This window comes from Helicoverpa zea, chromosome 6 (genome assembly GCF_022581195.2).
Source record: "Helicoverpa zea isolate HzStark_Cry1AcR chromosome 6, ilHelZeax1.1, whole genome shotgun sequence".
NCBI lineage: Eukaryota > Metazoa > Arthropoda > Insecta > Lepidoptera > Noctuidae > Helicoverpa > Helicoverpa zea.
Genome location: NC_061457.1, coordinates 4,180,258 through 4,200,629, shown reverse-complemented (window position 1 = coordinate 4,200,629; position 20,372 = coordinate 4,180,258). Strand labels below are relative to the sequence as shown.

Below are 20,372 nucleotides of genomic sequence, written 5' to 3'. Positions count from 1 at the left end.
AAGATGAATGGTAGCATGCACATTATGAAGATCAGGTATTCAGCCGGTATCAGATCGACTAGGTATTTTAATTGGAATTAAGACTTTCGTTAAAAAAAATTGCCATCTATCAGATCAACTTTCGGGCGAAAGAAAATAAAATACGAAAAACTGTGGTATCGGATTACATTTTAAAGGCTTTTGCGGTATGTATTTGTCGTTATGCGGAAATTGAAGCCGCTGAAACCTGAACAAGGGTATGCCGAATTGGGGAAACCTTTAGCGATGTGCAAGTAATTGTGATTATTTTGATTTATCTTTACTGACATTACACAGTTAAAGAGTTTGTTTGTTTATTTGCTTGAAGGACTGAAACGGTTTGGAAAATCATTTCAGTGTTAGATTTATTCCATTTATTAAGGAAATATTATATAGGCAACGTTTCTCCCTATGTAGGAAATAGTTCCCTTAGGACGCGGGTGGAATCACAGGGAACAGCTAGTACAATGTATATCCAGAAATATCAACAAGAAAATAAATATATGTACATACGTTATGTTACTTCCGTAGTACATTTTTCTTCAGACGACACAGAAAATGAAATTCCCAAGCTTTTTACCTTTGCCGCTTGAGTAAATACTTGCATTGACCTATATCATATTAAAGCTGCTCTATTTTCGCTTTATGAGTTTTATTATTAGAATAGCAGTAGTATTTTTAAATTGCTCATGATATTTAATATATTACGTACCTTTATACACTTATGGTAGGTACTTTCTTTATCATGTATTTTTTTAAGGAAGTAGATGAGTCTAAATAGTTTGGAAAAATATGGATCTGATCCTGTTTTATATTTTGGGTACGGAACCCTAAAAAAATTCACCCCATGGCACAGATTACGAGTCGATTTTAAAGATTCAGCCATTTCAATCAACCAAGCAGTTCTATTCGAAAACTTTTAAAAATCGGTTCACCACATCCAAGCTCCAGTTACTACACCAAAAGTCCCACATAGCACATCTCCAAATCGAGTACTTCCAATGACAAGTGGGTCTATCTATCAACGCTTCCACAACATTAAATTCGTTAGATTTTATGACGTGAATGTGAGCCTTTCTTTACGACGTTTCCTTCATCAATGGAAGCAGTGATAAACTGTATTTTATGAGCCCGTTTCATTTTGCGCAATTCTCCTCTAAGTAACTGAGAGATATTGAAAAAAAAAAGGAAACGTGGAAGGTAGTATTCTAAGCTGTTTAAGAGCTTCCTAAAGTAAGACTTGCTATACGATATGTAGCTATGGTTTTAAAAGGAAAATGCAAACTCTTAAGCTTTATAATCTTAGTATAGATATCCGGCACAGGATTCCCGCATCCGTTAACCCATCCTCAAAAGACCGATACCGCACAATTAGGGTTCAAAACTAAATTCGCGGTAATTTGAACCCGAATTCGGATACAACCCTAATATGTGCTGTAAATCAGCTGGATCGCGGGTGTAACGAAAGTTATGGTGCAGACATAAGTCCTGTGTATTGACTACGGTTTGACCCATATTTGGAACGTTAGCTGTTTTGGCCGGGCAATTTTTGTTACATATTGTTGTTGCGTTGGGTTGTTCCGAATTTGGGTGTGGTTAGACTTTTTGGGAGGAGAATAACATATAGGTAATTTTAGTTTTTGGAAGGGGAATAACATGTACCTAGGTAATTTTAGTTAATCTTTCAGAAAAAAAATTGAGGATTGGTAATTTTTGTTATTATTTTAATTAATCGTGGGTATGAAGTAAATACTTCCAGACGAGTTCTTAAGTATCCTGATAATTTGAACTCGAATTTAAGTTATTCCTTAAACCGAATTTAAGTTGTTTTGAGTTCGAGTTAATCAAACCTACTAATTTTATCTACGCTTCAAATCTAAATTAAGGTACAAAATAAGAAAAAATAATACCACAATAATTCCATTCGGTACAAAAACATTATTGAATATCTTGGCGGACGAGGAAAATTCTGTATTCATTGCTACGTTATATTATTTAAAGGAAATAGGGTCAGAGGTGAAGAAAATAAAAGATATCTTTAGCTTCGGATAAAGCTTAGCACTTGATAAAGGGGCATATCTCGAAATATCAAATTAGGAATGTTAAATTGAAATAGTTGTTTTCTTATATTGAGACAGGACAATGCGCCTTTTAAATACGTAGTAACTAATATAGTAATCTTTGATTCTACTCAAAGCTTGTGTGACAATAACCTCAAAATACCTAATACCTACTCAAACGTGACTTAACTTTAAGTAAATAATACTTATATATCTTTCTGTCGCAACAATTTACGCCCATAGGCGTGGTAGGATAGAATTATGTTAGAGCTGACTTTAAAATTAAGTAGCATTTCACTATTCAGCCGAACGTCTTTCAAAACATGTTACTCTCATTTTCAAACACCTAAAAGTATGTATTGATTTTTCTTTCCTTTGTCACTGGATCAAATAATATTACTTATATCTTGATTTATAGAATATCAACATGTGCCAATTCAGAAGTCGGCAGCTTGTATCAGGGTTATTGAACCTTTTTGCATGAGCCTCAGCAATTTGTGTCTAACATTGAAGGCACGAAACTTTTGATGACAACCTCACAGTTTCGGATATTAATACAGCCTTTTAAACGACCTTGTTTGTTATAAATTATAATGTGGTTTCATGTCGTTGTAATTATGTTGACGGCTGTTTGTGTTTGACGGAAATAACATACATGTTACATGCCTTTTGGCTTTGAATAACTTTGTAAAAGTTTTTAATGTTAATCGTTTTGGTAACCTCGCGGGGTATTTTTTTTTTATATAAATGGTTTTTAACCACTGTTTCACCCTTGTCTCGGATGAAAAGTATCCTTTGTTTTAATTTGCTATATATATTCAGCTAAATCCAATTCAAACTTTTACATTTATAAATTTGAGTAGGATAAACATGACAAGAGGCTATCAAGCGTTTCTTGTAAGTAATATTTTAACAAATTTCAAACAGGCCGTTTCAAACGCGTCCCGGGGAAACTACTCCACACACCTGGATAAAAGTAGTAAAATATTAGTATAGATACCAAACTTAGAATTTAGAAGTAGGCGCTATATGTGCCTACATCAGGCACATAGATCAAGACATTTCTAAATATAGTACAAGCATTTCTCTAAAGGCAGAAATACAGTGCTCAAACAATATTAAGAAAATTGAGCTTAGTTAATGAACAAAATTATGTCGACATTTGATAGCAAAGTGGGCACATAAATTATATCCTTTCAGGTTTGCTAATTTCCCGTGGTTTTGTTTTGTTTGAAATTTTGGTAGGTAGCGAAACTTTGTGTATCGCTTATTAGCGAATTTTGAACTGAGATTTGATAGCAATGTTTTAATAATTTAAGGTGGAGAATGATATTTTAAATTCTGGTTACATTTGAGGGTGTTCGAGCGCACCCAGATAAAAAGCTTAGGTATCGCCTTTCTCGATGCATGCCATCTGACATATTTTTCAAATCAGAGTTCCTGAGATTACGCGTCCAAACTAAAAAAAACTCTTCAGATTACCATGATCATATTTGTTTACTTACATATTGGTGATTTTGTCCTTAATAACAACTTCTTTTATAAGGTTGATGAGGTTCTTAAAAAACCCAATCATATTTCGTTAGTTTTAATACAATACGACATTAAAATTTACACGCTTACCGATGGAAATAACCCGTATTATTAACAAAATTACTGTGTCAAGTCTACCATTAAAATGTTTATACTTACTTATAAATAAACAGTAATTGTTACGTTTGTTTATTTATCTATATGTATGGTACCGTGATGTTTCCAAATGAAATAATAACAGTGACTGAAATTGAAATTGTGTCGCAATACGATGAATACTGCTGGTTTTGTTTATTTGTTTGTTTGTCATAATGACTCGCCTACGCTAACGAGAGCTTATGGTTGTAGGAACACGGTAATTGATTAAGCTAGTTACTACTCCTCTAACTGAATAGGTTGTCTTTTTTTTTTTAATTCACTAGGATTCTAAATTCCTGCCCAAAACAATTAATGTGTTCTAATTTTACAGTAATTATTCAGAATTTTTAACATAATTCTGACCATGAAAGTCTGGCCTGGTGGTTGAAGAATCTGCCTCTCATGTTTAAGTGTGTAGATTCGATTTCATATCAATATATGCTCCAGAAGATACCATGGTCGGTTTTAGTTAGTTAGAGTCTGACACTCCCTCAAGCTGCACCCAAAGACCTACTTATATGATAATTTCCTACCAAAAGGACAATATGATTTTTAATCCTAAGTTACATGTACTTTGCATCGACTCAAAGTGTTTTAAAGTCGATTCTTTGAAATATCCTTAATTAAAACTTATATTTATTTAATACTGTAGTGTAAGAAGAGCTTTATAAACGTATTTCTTACATATGGTTACATTTGATGACAATCTGTTTGAAGTGAATGCGTATCTAAGTTAACTGCGTCGTAAAAATAAATGTACGCATCTAGGCTTTTAGGTAATCTCTTTAGGCTTTTAGCTTTCTATGAGAACCACATAAAGCGTGATGGAGAATACACTCAATGTCTTAGACGTATTTGTTTTATAGTTTGAAAAGCTGGATTTAAATGTAGACAGATTATTCGCACTATTTTATCTAAGCTAAGATTTTAGCTAACAAACAAGATTTTTAAAATGGTAGTTTAGTTTGAATATGTAATTTTTAGTACTAGCTGTAAGTTGAAAAAGTGGGAGAATATTTTCTGTCGAAGAATTTTTAAGCTTCTGTGATTTCAGAAGCGTTAAATCTGCATGGAGCACTGGATCAAAATCAATTGAATTTGTTTTTTTTTTTATATAATTATAGCTGTATCATGTAAAAAAGCCAGATACCACGTACTGATATTATACTATCAATTTCTGAGCTACTTGGTACAAAAATATATATTATACGAAATTTGATAAACCTACAGTGCACTACTTATGGGCAAGATACCCGCTGACAGCGATGCGGATAATTTTTTATACTTAGTTGTAATTTTTCCTTTTTATTTGTATGCAACCAACTTAGCAATAATTTCCTAACACGTGTAAACATATTTGTTCAATACCTAACTCCGTCCTATAATCAGAGGAAGCTGCAAGTTGTAATTAATGAACAGCAGAGCTTAGCCACTAATTAAATTGCAAGCAAATAGCTGAGCATTATACGAACTGGTGGACATAGTAATTATAATTATCTATAGAGGTATATAGTTGTTGTGTCGACACTATCAACAAAGATGTTATATTAGTAGTTTGTATGCAAGGAAAGGTTTATTATAGTAGTAAACAGACTGATTTGTGAAGGAAGGGAAAAAGCACTATCATCATGCCATTGACTTTATTGTCTCAACATGCAGAAAATTATTAAAGTACGAGCACAGATTATATAATAGTTACTACGGAACGAGTTGTTAAAATATGAAGTTTGCAAATGCAAATAAAGAAACTTTATTATAACCGATGAATATAGTATGATTCGAAAATTGACAAAATGATCCATTATGACACATATTATGCAGCTATTAGCCTGATTATATTAATTGTGGGATGACGGCACACAGAAGAGTATAGAAAAAGAAAACATGCTGCGACGACCCCAAATAAAATTGGAGTAAATTCTGAACATGTAAAATTCCGATTATTATCACATTTTAGACTGAAACACATAATATGAAAGTGAAGTACACACATAGTAGGTATTTTCATTTTTTTATTTAGTTACATGGCTCAATTGAAAAAGGACGATTCTTTTATATAACGATACAAGTGAAGCCTTCAATTATCTTTTAAATAATAATGTCTCGGTACAAGCATTTCGTCTAGACATAAGGACATACGTGTGATGTCACAGGGCAAGAAAAAACGTGTTGTTATTAGTTTGGGCCAATACAATTATATTGAACCTATTTCGATTTGCTTTTATTTTGCAAAAACATTGGCGAACGTGATAAACAAACTTATTACTATTACATACTTTTTTTTAGCATGTTTTCACCAAACAGATTTTCAAAGACATCTTGAACCCAAAAATAACTTGACCGAGTTATTCACACTATCACGCAAAACCACACTGTGTGCGATATTTAGATATATGTTAATACCTCGAATTCTTACTTCACCATATTATTAAAGAAATATTTATGAATACCCCATAAATAAACACAAAAACAAATGAACATCGACCAATACCCATACCCAATTTTCCTAACTGACAAAAAGAAACTGAAACTCTCGCCGGCCAAATAAGGTCCAATTGCCGTATTTTCCCCGATCTCGAAATACCGTGTTGTTACCTTAGCTCCGTTAATAGTGGTCATGTGTTACTAATATGGGTGATTTGGGTAAATTCGGTGCGCGAGAGGCGTGATAAACTGTGACCTAAATACTGGAGATTTTGTTCGTGTAGGGTTTCTTATAAGTACATACTGATTTTGTAGTAAAGTATTAACTAAATAAATAATCCTTATTAAATAAATAAATGCGACGGTAACTCTGTGTGTGGGTCGTGCTTGCACGGAAAACTACATAATATTCTATAGCCTAAGAAAAGGCATAGGCTTCTTTTTATGTTGGTGTAACTTACCTCGGGTCGCATGTGCTATCGCGGGAAACGGCTAGTATTTTATAAAGTAGTAAATTCTTTGATTAATTAATTAAATATAACATATTCAAAAATAAATAATCTTGCAAAATTGGTTTTCTCGAGTGAGGCTACTTAATAGATATAAAAATACCATAAGGAGTTCGATAAAAGTATACAGAAAAAGTAAAAAGTTTTGTGCCAATATTTTTGCAACACTTTCTGTAACTGGATCGTTTTTTGTTCTCCTTTTTTAATTAAGGCCGGCGCAGTTTTTTTGGCTGACGCCACGCTTGTGCCTGGTTCGCTTCTGAAAAATTCAGAACTAGCTAACCCGTCAAATGCAAATATACCTACCAACGTTTGAGCAAAATGCCTATAGATTTTTCCGAAAAGTCTGAACGTGTTCTTTCGTATTTTGGCACAATACATACAGATTTTGAACATTAGATTGAAACTGGTATATAATCCGCGCACCCAGTTAAAAAGGAGCCTTAATCGATAAATGGGCTCCCTAAAATTGAAGGATTTATATAATTGGCCCAGTTTTCCTGAGATTTGTGAAGAAGCAAATTTGCGAGCCGTACTGTTGTTTACACTCGGTAGATATACCTATCTATCTAAAGGATTTTATCTCGTTTTTATCTCAGTATTAGTAAATATTATATATTTCTCCACCAATACCCAAAACAAGTGCATAAAGACGTAATATTCATAAAGACTCATAGTTTTGTAAGCAATAAGCAGCGAGTGGTCACAGGGCTGCCATCTAATCTAAAAACTAACGGATTTGAAGCTGTCTGCGCTGACTCCCAAGTCTTGCAGTCGCGTTGATCTGTTCTGCTTGGTACTAGAGAATAATACGGGGAGTCATTTTCGACAAGAAAGTATGGGAGGTTTGATGAATAAACCTTTTTTTTGTTGTCGCTGGGCTAAAAATGCTATTACGCATCCCCTTCCCGTCGGGGGACGGGAGAGGGCGTAAAACGTGGCTATACTTTTTGTGGAAATACATAACGAGAAAAAAAGTCAAAATGGTAAGTTCAATTGGCCCCAAACTAGGCAAGCCTGTATCTTTGATAATACATAGATTTCAATCATAATTAAGTGCATACCTAAAGATTAAAAAAGAAAAGATTGTATAAGCATTTGATAGCTTAGATTCAGAAAATACCTGAACATTCCAATGCCCAGTATGAGTAATTAAAAAAATGAGTACCCAAATGACATTTAAATACTCCATAAACCTTGTAAAGTTAGAACAACCATTCACCCCATTTGGAAGTCATATAATAGTGCAATACATTTGCATTATTTACAATATTCACTTCTATTTCATTATTTCCCATTATGTTAAGCTTATGACGTCAGAAATACGTATTCTCAAATAAGTTATAATTAGTCCATTAACAAACAGATGTTAATTTATATTTCAATTAGTTTCGCTACAATTCACGTATTTCAAACAATTATTATGATATTTTACAAAGACTTGTTTGTGTAGTGTTTTGTTTTACGTGTGTACATGACGTATGAGGTTTTGTTTCCTATGCTGTTCATTTGTTTTTAACTGACCAGTATTACAACGATGTTGTTCTAATTACTAAGGTTGTATTTTTATGATAGACCAACCAGTCCATGGTAGGTAGTAGGTATCAATAAAAATGAATGTTCTTCTCCTTTATTGTGCTGTTTATTAAATATTTATTTTTATATGCTTTAACTGACGCTTACATAAGACACACTCATAACACAAATGAATTTTAATTGTTACCTTTCCCTTATGCCAAAAAAAGAATGAAAATATTAGGAAAAACTATTAAAGGTTACTTCAAACCATACCAACCATTTAACTACATAGTTGTCCATCACTGGGCCCAAGCAGAACAAACCACCAGTACGTAATAAACTCTATGTATAGCTGCAGGGTTGGTGCACTGTTAACTTGTCTATAAAGCGCTCAGTAGCTCCGAGATGCAGTTTATCTGCACTACCCCTTACCTGAGATGTATCGCCCTAATTGGAATGCTTCTAATTAGGAATGATGGACCAGTTTCGCTAAAATTTGTCTTTTAAATTATCTTGAGTAATTGTATGATGAGGTTTTGTGAATTTGTCTTCGTGTTGATAAATGAAAAAGAATTAATCTTGTGCTGCAATGTCTTTTCTAAATACATTATTTGATATTAAGTTCGCTTAATGTTTAGTTGTCTATATCCTCTTAATTTTATGTACAAACATATAAAATAAATCCTACTATATAATATTATACATAAATGCGATCATCATGAAACTTTGTACACATAATCTTGGTAGACTACTAGAATGGACATTATGATACTTTTTATTTAATAAAAAAACTCACTCGGGACGCGGGTGAAACCGCGGGGAACAGCTAGTCTTCTATAAATCACAAAGCCAGTATTTATTGCCGCAAAACAATTCATACTAAAAGCAATATCTAAAACGTAACAGCGAACTAGGAACACAAATCCTCAACTTGAACCACTAAACTGACATCACGGCGCTCACCTCTACTAAATCCGCCAACATTTTACGATGAACTGTGAAAATAAATATAAATAATAATGTCTAACGTCCACAAAACTAGCTACGAATCTAATAGCTATATATTATTCGTGGGTTTCGTCCGACGTTGAACACTGAGTTACAACCCCAATGGGGGTTAAATCTACTCCGTCCCTTATATATTATTCAATCTTTCCTCAGGTTTCAGTTCATTAGTACTAAAATAAATTCGCTGGGATCTTTCATGTTCAGCGACCTTTCTAACTGGTGGTACTCGTTTTGATAGGTTATTTATAACAAGTTTTTGTAGCCAAAGGGCTGAGAAAGTTTTGATAACAATGTTAGGGAACGGTTTAACAAAATTTAGAGAATTTTCCACAAAAGTGAAGGATATGCTTACCTTTCGTCAGGATTACTATGAATAACAGTTAAAGCAAGCCTTTTTTCCTACTTATAAATACTTTAATGACGTTCGGAAATGTCGCTGTAATTTGAAACTATATTTTACAGTGGTCGTTGTTGTTGTAGTTGCTTGATTATACATTCTATTTTATTTAAACATATTTAAAAAATCAATGAATTAGGTAATTTCAAATATGGACAACACGTCACATAAATACATTATAATCTTGCCCCTGCAGTAGCAATCACAGAAATGTCTGAATTCTGTATACTACGCTGTCATGTTACTGCACTAAGTTTGTAATCCCACAGAGCGGTTATATCTGCGGACGCCTTTGAGACATCGGCTGTAGGTATATCCCGAGATACTAGCGTTACAAGTCCGTTTGAATTATTTTAGATAAGCCCTGTGATGTTTGCACTGAATAATATTCAGGAAATACAGAAAAATTAAGAATAATATTCTTAAGATAATTTTTTTCTTTTTATTTCTTTATATTACATAGAAACTAGCCCCAAGAACCTCAAAATATCTAATCACAGCAACAATTCTCGACTTTGATGAAGACAAGAAACCTCGCAATTGAATGCTCATTTTCAAATAAGTCCTCCATTCAATATTAACACATTTAAGCATTACTGCTGACGAATGAACTACATGTATTAACAATAGGAACTACAGTTCCATCATTATCACTACATAGTATAAAACAAAGTCGCTTTTTCTGTCCCTATGTCCCTTTGTACGCTTAAATGTTCAAAACTACGCAACCGATTTTCATGCGGTTCTTTTTATCAGATAGAGTGTTTCAAGAGGAAGGTTTATATGTATAATAACTTCCATTAAATAGTGGGGAAATACTGTTATACCGTGCGAAGCTGGGGCGGGTCGCTAGTATTATATAAATACCGCTATAATTAGTGAGCTCGCGTTTACAAATGAATGTTGTATTTGCAAGGATTGGGCGACTGTTGGTTTATGCGCTACTTAACACAGGTAAATTTCAGTTGGTTAAGCTGTTTTTGTGTTGCTATTTATAAACATATTAACTGAAGAAAATACTTGGTCACGATGCATAATAACCAAGGAAGACTTAGGTGGTATCGAAGTTTTGGCCAAGTTAATTTTTTTTTTTTTAGTAATTGAACTGAAGATCCTTCCTTTCTGAGTCCTACAAGCCAGACACAGAATTGCTAGAATATTATAGGCTTATTTTATTATATACTGCTTCCGCACTCAGATAGAAAGTAGCCTTTGTACTTTCTTATCCTATCTATGAACCAAACATTTTAATAGTTTCAGTAGTTTTGGCATGATTTCCGGACGACTATAGGTACCACTATAATCTATACCGCTAGAGTAAAAACTAAAAAGACAGCATTCTAAAACTAAATGAAAATAAGAAGGTACAGCACATATTCGCAGTCTAGACGTCACATAGATATTCGTAACCTTCTGGTGTGTTCGTAAGAGTGGATTAAGGGATCGTGTCAGGGGAATGGGCATCAGTACTATCTATAGCACTGATATTATGTACATCTATGGTTATACAGCACATTTTTTACGACAATCGGTTTTCTCGTACGCTTTCATCGAAATTTTAAGATCAAAGTATGATGGACCTTCGCATTACCGGTTTTTAATATTCAACACTATAAAACTATACATACTAAGTAGTGTCCCAAACTAGACAGTCATAGTGATAATCAGCTTTTTTACCGTCCCACTGAAACGCACAGGCCTTTTCTCATACAAGAAGGAAGGAGTATTAATCACCACGATTGCTCAAGGCTGAAGCTGAATACTTCATTCATGAAGACAATAACGCATGTACCTATATAAACTCTTAATATACTTCAAATTACATAACTCATACATATTGCAATGAAAATAAAACAAAATACTAACTGAAATAAACAACAAGATTAATATAAGTAATCCAGCATTGAAGGAGCTTCAAGTAAAACATAAGTTGTGCAGTTGAATGCACTCGATACTGCAGCTGTGGGGTGCAACGACGTTGCCACTGAACTTGATTACGTCACGGCTTTACTTTTCATGGAACCACAGACTTAGAAATGTGTAGATATGAATTTGTTTAGGTATATTGAAGAGAGTACATGAACTTCATGTTGTCTGCTCTTTTAACAGGAAGGAACCAGAACACAAACCTATTTTTTTTAATATCGATGATCCAGATAGGATCGACTAAATTCTATATAATAACTGTAACTTGACTTATTTACATAGGACTTATTGTGTTGATATACCTTATGAATAAATAAATAATAAACCGAAACTCAGTATTTAAAATTGGCATAATAACTTTTAAATTAATACATACTAAAATTTTGGTAAGTATGGTCCAGTTTTGGTGAGAAATATCTCCTTATTTCCGCTATGGTGTGTATAGTTAGTGGGTGCAGTTGTGTATCAGGGCCGCGGTAACTCGTTCGAGCAAGTCACATTTTTATGTGGTCCTTCTATGACTTTCTTACTCCACACGTAGGTAATGCGATGCTAGACAAATGTACTGACTTAATCTTTTCTAGTTATGCATATCTTTTCATTGTATTAATATGCAGAGGTAGATCTTGCATGCAAGATTACTCTCTTACGTGTTTAATTTTTACGTTGTATGATTGCTGTGGCTTCGAGTCAAATGATTATAAACTTTGTCAAAGTAGATATAAGGTGCATAGTAAGTAAATAAGATTATTTTGTTTTGTGTCGAAATAGAAAAGTTTACCTTAGTACTCCGCAGTAGACTTTCCTTTTTATCCAACTATCATGACTGGTAATGTTTTTTATGATACAATCTACCTACTACGTTCAAACTTTTCACTACAATGTAATACGTTTAGCTATAAACGTAGTGCGATGCAAAATTGAGTTTCAAAAAATCTGCTCGTGGCTCCAAATAACAATTCGTAAGTTTTTAAAATACTAATTTGTAATTTAATACCTATTATTGCTGTGGAAACCGCACAATTGACAGATTTTGCCAGTCCTATACGTGAAAAAATCCACTAGTTTGAAAATCACTCACAGGGATGGCGACATATTACAACAAACAATTGAATTCAAACAAACAAATGAATTCTTTTAACACTTTCAAATTTTTTTTCATAATAAAACAAACAGTTTCTTAATAAAGGGGCCGAGAGATGTATCACTCAAATGTGAACCACGTTCTTGGAATAAATTGTTTTATCTTATCAGACTTAATTGGAATGTGTCCTGTAACTTAGTTTGACCCAAACTTGATTACATGGAGGTAAAACTTTAAGTAATTTCAAGCACTATAATTACTGTACCTAAAACCTACAGTGATGTCCTAAGTTTTATTGAAAACTAGCTTTCATTCGTGGTTTTACCCGCGTCCTGAAGGAATCACATTCCGCACATGGATATAGATAACTCTTAGTTTGAATCTTATACTGCAAAAAGTTTCATTAAAATTCATCCTGTAATTTTGACAAATAGTTACGAACATCCAATCTAATCTCCAATATTCTTACAAAAAATGACGAATTTACTATTAGGCTAAATTTTACAAAAAGCTGGTGACGAGTTAGTCAATCAAATTTTCTTGATTAAGACTGAAAATTTGTTTATTTATTCAAACAAAAAACTTAAATCGAGTGCACTGTCATATCAAGCTATAAATATCAATGCAAATTAAGTCTTGTACACTCCAAAGATGTTTGTAGCTTCAAAACTTTCGTACATAGATAATTTTATTCCCCTGCACTCCATTTTCCTACGTTGTGGCTGAATATTTCAGTAAATACATACGTTATTTCAACACTAAATTTATTTTGCGACTCGTCCAATTTACTGAGAGTAAACCAACTGTAGTTTGTAATTTTCAAAGCTGTAATTCAGTCACAGGTAGACGAACATCTAAGTTCAGTCATGAGTGCTTACTTGGATAGATCACAGAGCAGTTGTTTTAACTTGTATAGTTTCAGCTAAATTGTATACCTAAAGGTATAATTCATTTGTTTCGTTGACTCCTTTTGTTAATACCTACTTATGATTTTACTGGAAATCAACGTTGGTATTGGCTTTTAATAGCTTCCGCTCGCAGTTTTATCTTTTCTAGGGGATCTTTTTCCCGCACATACGATAAAAAGCAGCATATAGCTTTTTCGGATATATGTAATAGCCATACAACTGCAAAGTTTCATCAAATTCCATGCAGTCGTTTGTGTGAACACACATGAAAAGAGGAACAAACATTCATTCACTAATCAATACAAACAAATTATGATATCGTTTTTAATGCAAGCCTTCTGCAGTTAAAAATAATAAAGCATATTTCTAAACTACATAACTTATCAGCGTTTTAGTTAATATTAAGTAGCATTGGCGTTATGAGCGAGGGCTTTCCGGGTCCCTTAACAGCTGCACTGTAACCTACTTCCGTGGTACAGGGTTAATCCAGACTAGCTGGATAATCTATTGAATTTATCATCTATTGTCGTGGTGGCCTATAATAATAGTTAAAATGCCAGCCTCTCAAACTAAGAGCTATGGAAGGAGTGTGTGTCGCTTTGGATACCTAGCTAGAGGATGATGACATTCTGGTATCGCTCATCGGGAACATTGGGCTCGCTGGAGGGTTTTCCATCCTGTTCGATATCTGTGGGGTATCGGCTAGAAAGCTTTTGTCAACCTATAACTCACACTTTAAATAAACAATTCGACACTAAAAAGAAGTCGATTTTTTATATTTTACTCACAAACAGAAACTATAATGTACACAAATGGTGACCCAATCTACAAATATTTGAAACTTTGGCCACCAGAGAGCACATATTAGACTCCCCGACTTTTGTTGTATTTTATATGGAAATTTTATTTACAAGTGTAATTTCCAAGAATAAGTTATGCTTTGTGAAAATATTCCAACTTTGATGAATGGAAATTGTAAAGACAAATGAATAAAGTTTTTGTAAAATATTAATATTTTGAAAGCTACGATTTTATTGATCGATCATAAATAATAGTGTTCAGTTTCGCACATTTCGCTATCTGTTGGTTGATGAAGATATTCCCTTCTTTGTTAAAGGGTTATTTTTTTCCTCACACCTATACATAATTAATGAACTGTGAATACATATTTCAACTAACTACTTAGTTAAATAGTTTCATAAGAGCTCTTGAACTATCGTTCTCGCCAAAAAAGTTGTAGTCAAAAAAATAAACTTAGCTCCAATGGGTTTTGAGAGACCTCTATCAAACAGATTAAGATCCAACTTTTCATATATAAATTGCTGTAGATCTATTGGGCATAAATCTTTTTTAATAACGTACCAATGACATCTGATTTCACATTAAAAGCATATTCACGCTTATTGAATAGCAGCCTCGATGCCACGGACTACAAAAGATCTATGATAACTCAGCAATAGGAAGACGACGCCTACATTTTCAACCTACTCCTGTTAACATGAATAAATTCCAATATGCATTTGTGAGAGGAAAAAGTGGGGGACAAAACATCTTTAAATACTCCCTTATATTAAAGACTTTTTCATAAAAGGGAAATAAAAAACATCCTTATATTACAACAATAATTATAATTAATCATAAAAAGTACTGATTAATAATAAGTAAATCTAAAATATATCATAACTAAACAAGCAAATCTAAAATATATCGTAACACAACAAGTAAATCTTTTATTAAACTATACTAAATAAAATTAAAAAGTTACGGAATAGAATTAAAAATTAAACATACTATGTAAAGTTAAACAATATAATCTAAAATATACTATATTACTCTAAATAACTCGTAATGTATAAGATGGACCGCAGAATTTCCAAAGCTAAAAATATTGCCACATTGCGCTCCAACACGCATGCCTAGTGTGATGAGTATCGGCAGACCTCTCTAGCTTCGGGAAGGCCTTTGTCCATCAGTGGACGAATTTAGGCTATGATGACGATATAACGCAAGGTTTAGTCAAGGTATATGCCAAAGACTGTAACTTGGACGAAAGCAGTAAAGCTTTCTCTGTGCATATCTACAAGGTTATCCCTTTCGTGGTCCCAAAGGAATGAGACCGCATTATAGTAGCTTTGTGATCTCCTCTGTGCCATTGTGACCACAGCGATGATTCTGTAGCGATCGAAACTGAACGCCTTGACGTGCCTCATTATTTCTCCTGCCATTATCACCGTTAGTCCTGGTGACTCCTGAAACAATCAGACAGAATGTTGACCAACATCCCGATATTATTTATATATTTACCAACTTTGTTTAGCCGCCCTGCTTTTACCATCAAATGTAATGCACGTACATATGTAGGATCTGATCAGCATTTATTTCTTTCTTATAAATGCTAAAGTCATTGTCAGTCTGGTCGCGCTTTCAAGCTAAAACTTTTTAAACTGATTTAAATAAAATTATAATGGGCATCGGCTACTTTTTTTAAAATAGGTACCTATTTGTCCGGTTGCAGGTCGGTCCGCGGGGAACATAGATAATTAAATATAAATACTGATTGCATACCGAGTTACTATATTTATGTGGGTCGAAGTAATCATCCAGGACTGCATTAACAGTCTTCTCCACACTTGGCACATGAAACTTAGTACGAGGGTCCAGCTGGTACGTGGGTAGGTACAATATTGGGGGTCGCTTGTATTCCGTTCCAACCTGCAAAAGAAATCTTGTATACGATCGGAACTAATTTACCATACGTCCCAATAGAAAAAAAAGTTAATTGGCCTTTTTTCCGATAGGAAATCATAAAATGACTCCTCTCGCTGTGGGTTGGCAGCGACGAAGGAGTGTCAGACTTTTACTGACTAAAACCCATCATGTTCCTTCATAGGCCTTTTATGTACGAGGGCTGCGGTGCTTAACTAGCCTGTGTGTAACCACCAAAGATAAAAAGTTTAAGTACCTGCGAGGACTTCTTTTCTGCCCTTATACCAGCCACACCACCAAAGCCGAATGACTGTCTTCTGACCTTCATTCTACTCAGAGTCTTTCCCATGGCCGCCGAAGATTTCACTCCGATACCGGCAGCAGATTTCGATATACTTGCTCTTTGCTGACTAGGTTTGCTCTCAGTAATGCCGACGTTTTTCTTATCAGCATCCATGATAATGATGTTTAAAAAGACGATAAAAATAAAAGTAATATGATTTAAATTGTTCAACTAGAGAAAACAATGTATAACATCGAAATTGACAATGCGAATGAAGTTGATTGATTTTGCGCGTGTCGATTGAAGTTTGAAGACAAAAACTTGTTTGTGGTAGAGTATTCAAATCTTACCTTTTTGGTATCGTTGCAATGAGATATTTACTTAGGTAGGTATATATTTGGTATATCTTTTGCATGGCATTTCATGAGAGGCTTAGCAGCTTGCATAATCTTTGCAGGCACATAAGTTTTGATATGTTTAGTTACTCTTGCTGAATGTTTCACTTTCGAGTTGCAAATCTTTGGTCATATAATTCATACTGTTGAAATTGCTTCGAAAGAAGTACTTGGTGGGACTAAGCCACTGACCTTTATATTTACACACAATGGTAAATATAGAGGTCAGTGGACTAAGCATAATCTGCTGGACTCTGACCGTCGGTCGAGTCGCAAGACCTTAAATACCCTCGGAATTATCTGCTTCCCATAATGCATAATTGATTACGTCAAGCTATAGGTATAAAATAAAACATATAATTCTGTAATCCCTTTTATTAATCGATCATAAATATATTTTATACTAATTAATTATTTCTAAAACGTTACTTATAACCGGTAAATCCATTATAATATAAACTATTCTATCTAAATATAACTAGGTATAAATTAGACAATAGTGGTTAAAATATTCTAGATTATTCTAAAGAGTTAGTCGAGGTATACTCCAAAGACGGTGACTTGAACAAATGCTGTGCTGACTTCTCTAAAGATGTCAACTAGATTATCTCTAGCATGGTCCCATAGGAAAGCAACCGCGTTGTTATAGGATTGCTGCCTCTTTTGAGCTATGGTGACCACAGCGATGATTCTGTAGCGGTCGAAATAAAAAGCCTTGACGCCTTTCATTATTTCTCCTGCCATGATCACTGTTAGGCCTGGTGATTGCTGGAACAATAAGGATAAGTGTGAATAGGGGTAAAAGGAATTAATCACAACATTGGTTCTTCCTATTGACTGAGCTGCAAGTTTATTCACTGAAGTTGAGAGACTGACATCATCATCATCTTTCTGTCCTTATCCCAATTTTATTTGGGGTCGGTGAAGCATGTTTTCTCCTGACATGGCGAAATGATGACCACGTCTGTAAATCTTTAATACCACTATTGTTTTGAGGTGCAAACTATTTTAATATAAGTTGAGTATAAAGATTTTTGCTTCCATACCACAACATTATATTCATAGTCCGTGAAGTAGAAATCCAGGACTTTATTAATGACCTTCTCTACACTGGGCACGTGAAACTTGACACGAGGTTCCAGTCGATACGTGGGTAGGTAAAGCAGTTGAGGTCGCTTATAATCAGCTCCATGCTGAAATTAGAAATAAGTAAGTAGTCTGCAACAGTCATGTAACGGGCTTCGTTACTCGTCAGGTAAAATATGATTGGTAGAAATCGTACAATGAGCTTAACATACATAACTTAATAAGCTTGGACAAAAGAACCAGTTTTGAGAAATCTGTGAAGCCAGTCTTGCACTCTGCATTCCCTGACATAGCCCGATGGGTTGGGAAAACCCAGCACGGCCGAAGAAAGATCAGTCGTAAGCTCGACACTTACTTGCTTTCCGATACATGGGTGTTATAATCCCCAACTTTCAGACTCTGGGCTGCTTTGTGAAAGTTTCTTAAAACCCAAAAAAGCGAAAGCAGCAAAGGGAATCGTACCCGATACCCCGAGAACAGCCATAGATGACTACGAGGCCAAAAAGGGAGTTATATTTAAGACCTTAAATACTTTATGTGCTTATAGAAAGTAACTGATCACGTTAACTGGGTTGAGGAGATCAGATAGGCAGTAGCTCCTAGTAAAGTACTAGTACTTAGTTGCAGCCAGTGAGACGAGAAGCGGACCCCAACATAGTTGGGAAAAGGCTCGGGAGATGATGTTGATGACTATACTTAAAGATAGTACCAGTGAGGATCGATGTTCTCCTGCAGCTATTTTGATTCCAGCTACGCCACCACCAAAGCCATAAGATTTTCGTCTGACTTTCATTCTACTTAAAGACTTTCCCTGATTCATGCTGGCCATGGACTTTCCAGTCTCGCTGTTGGCGGACTTCGCCCCCATGTTCGCTTTTAAAGCTAATATTTTAGTCTGACTGTTATTTTTCATTCCGGCTTGACTTCCCGTGACCATTGTGTTTTTTGTACTGTAACTTGTAAAGATAGAAAATGTATCAGATAGTAAGTAGACGAGGTAGTCAGGTATTTGTTTTGCAAGTTTATAAATTTTATAAATAAACTTGAATGCACGTAAAAATTAAAGCATCGAAATTGACAGTATGTAATATATTGATTCAGTTATGATTCAGTTTTGTTCGCGGCAGTCAAATTCTGTCAAATTACATTGTAAAATTGTCTGTGGATGATCGGATGATCACATAACCTGCTTAGATCACTGCTTATCCATCAATCGTATTATTATTTCGGAGAAGGTTTTTCTATGACTAGCTCTTCGCCGCGGTACAACCCACGTCCCGAGAGAACTGTTTCCTTTGCTCAGAAAATAAGTACCTATATAGCATAATTCTTACTCCCTTTATTTCGTCTAGATTCTAGACTATGTGTGTATAATTTTTTTATATATCTCGGTTCTGTAGTTATGGCCTGACTGTGTGACTTTTTTATTTCTTTTTTATTTTAATTTTTGATTATATTCGCATTTATAATCCTTTACTATTACATTTTCTCTTGTGTCGTGGGTGGGTTTACATGCATACATGCACATCAAACCTAGACCCGGAATCATTTTAGTAGTTTCGTATCTTATTATCATTTAATTCATATCGAGAAATGAAGTCTCCATTTAAAAGAATTTCTTCTGATTTACTAATTTTGATAGGCGCTTGTTAAAAGAACCACTAGGTGTCAACAATTTTCAAAAGTTAAAAAACCGGCCGGGAGCCCCCCAAAATATTTATTTAATTCTAGTTTTCAGTATTTGTTGTTATAACGGCAACAAATATATATCTTCTGTGAAAATTTCAGCTGTCTAACTATCACGGTTCATGAGATAAAGCAAGGTGACAGACGGCCCTCACGTACCGCATGACGCAGGTCCTCACCGGACACGGTTGTTTCGGGAGGTACCTGCACGGCATCGGTCGTAAGGAGGCGCCCGGGTGTCACCATTGTGCGGACAGCCCCGAGGACACGGTGGACCACACAGTCCAGGTGTGCCCCGCATGGGAAGGGCACCGCCGGGTCCTCGTCGAGGCTTTGGGCGGCGGCGACCTCTCGCGTCCGGCCCTGGTTCAGGCCATGGTCCGGGGCGAGAGGGAATGGGATGCCGTCGCCTCCTGCGAAGCGGTCATGCTCGAGAAGGAGGAGGCAGAACGCCAGAGAGTTCGCACCTCTCATCCCGGCCGCCGCGCTGGACCAGGTAGACACCGTGGGCGCCGTCACCGTGTCGCGTGATGACTCCCGGCCACCGTAGGCGTGGGTCTGTGGGCGGTGAGTTCGGGTGGCTCATCGTCCCTCTGTCTGCTTAAACGACAGACCCGTGTCGACGGCGCGCGTTGGTTTTAGTACGGTTTTTAGTCAGTAAGAGTCTGACACTCCCTCACCGCTGCTAACCCA

General features: G+C 35.1%; 2 protein-coding genes across 2 annotated transcripts; both read right to left on the bottom strand.

Annotated features, from left to right (window-relative positions):
* Window positions 1–15,535: 15,535 nt before the first annotated feature.
* LOC124631535 (dynein light chain Tctex-type 5-like) lies at window positions 15,536–16,686 on the bottom strand. Its single transcript, XM_047165981.1, has 3 exons — window positions 16,486–16,686; window positions 16,089–16,235; window positions 15,536–15,772 (listed from the first exon to the last, which is right to left on the bottom strand). Exons 1-3 carry the CDS (start codon window positions 16,684–16,686, stop codon window positions 15,536–15,538), a joined length of 585 nt encoding a protein of 194 aa, XP_047021937.1.
* A 752-nt stretch (window positions 16,687–17,438) lies between these two features.
* Window positions 17,439–18,861, bottom strand: LOC124630907 (dynein light chain Tctex-type 5-B-like). The gene is made up of 3 exons (XM_047164952.1): window positions 18,703–18,861; window positions 17,954–18,100; window positions 17,439–17,675 (listed from the first exon to the last, which is right to left on the bottom strand). Exons 1-3 carry the CDS (start codon window positions 18,859–18,861, stop codon window positions 17,439–17,441), a joined length of 543 nt encoding a protein of 180 aa, XP_047020908.1.
* Between the last annotated feature and the right edge of the window lie 1,511 nt (window positions 18,862–20,372).

Coding starts and splice junctions, on each gene's coding strand:
- LOC124631535 (XM_047165981.1), bottom strand. CDS start 16,686: ATGGATGCTGATAAGAAAAACGTCGGCATTACTGAGAGCAAACCTAGT. Junction 16,236..16,485: donor CAGAAAAGAAGTCCTCGCAG/GTACTTAAACTT, acceptor TTTCTTTTGCAG/GTTGGAACGGAATACAAGCG. Junction 15,773..16,088: donor CACATAAATATAGTAACTCG/GTATGCAATCAG, acceptor TGATTGTTTCAG/GAGTCACCAGGACTAACGGT.
- LOC124630907 (XM_047164952.1), bottom strand. CDS start 18,861: ATGGGGGCGAAGTCCGCCAACAGCGAGACTGGAAAGTCCATGGCCAGC. Junction 18,101..18,702: donor GAGAACATCGATCCTCACTG/GTACTATCTTTA, acceptor TTCTAATTTCAG/CATGGAGCTGATTATAAGCG. Junction 17,676..17,953: donor ACTATGAATATAATGTTGTG/GTATGGAAGCAA, acceptor TTATTGTTCCAG/CAATCACCAGGCCTAACAGT.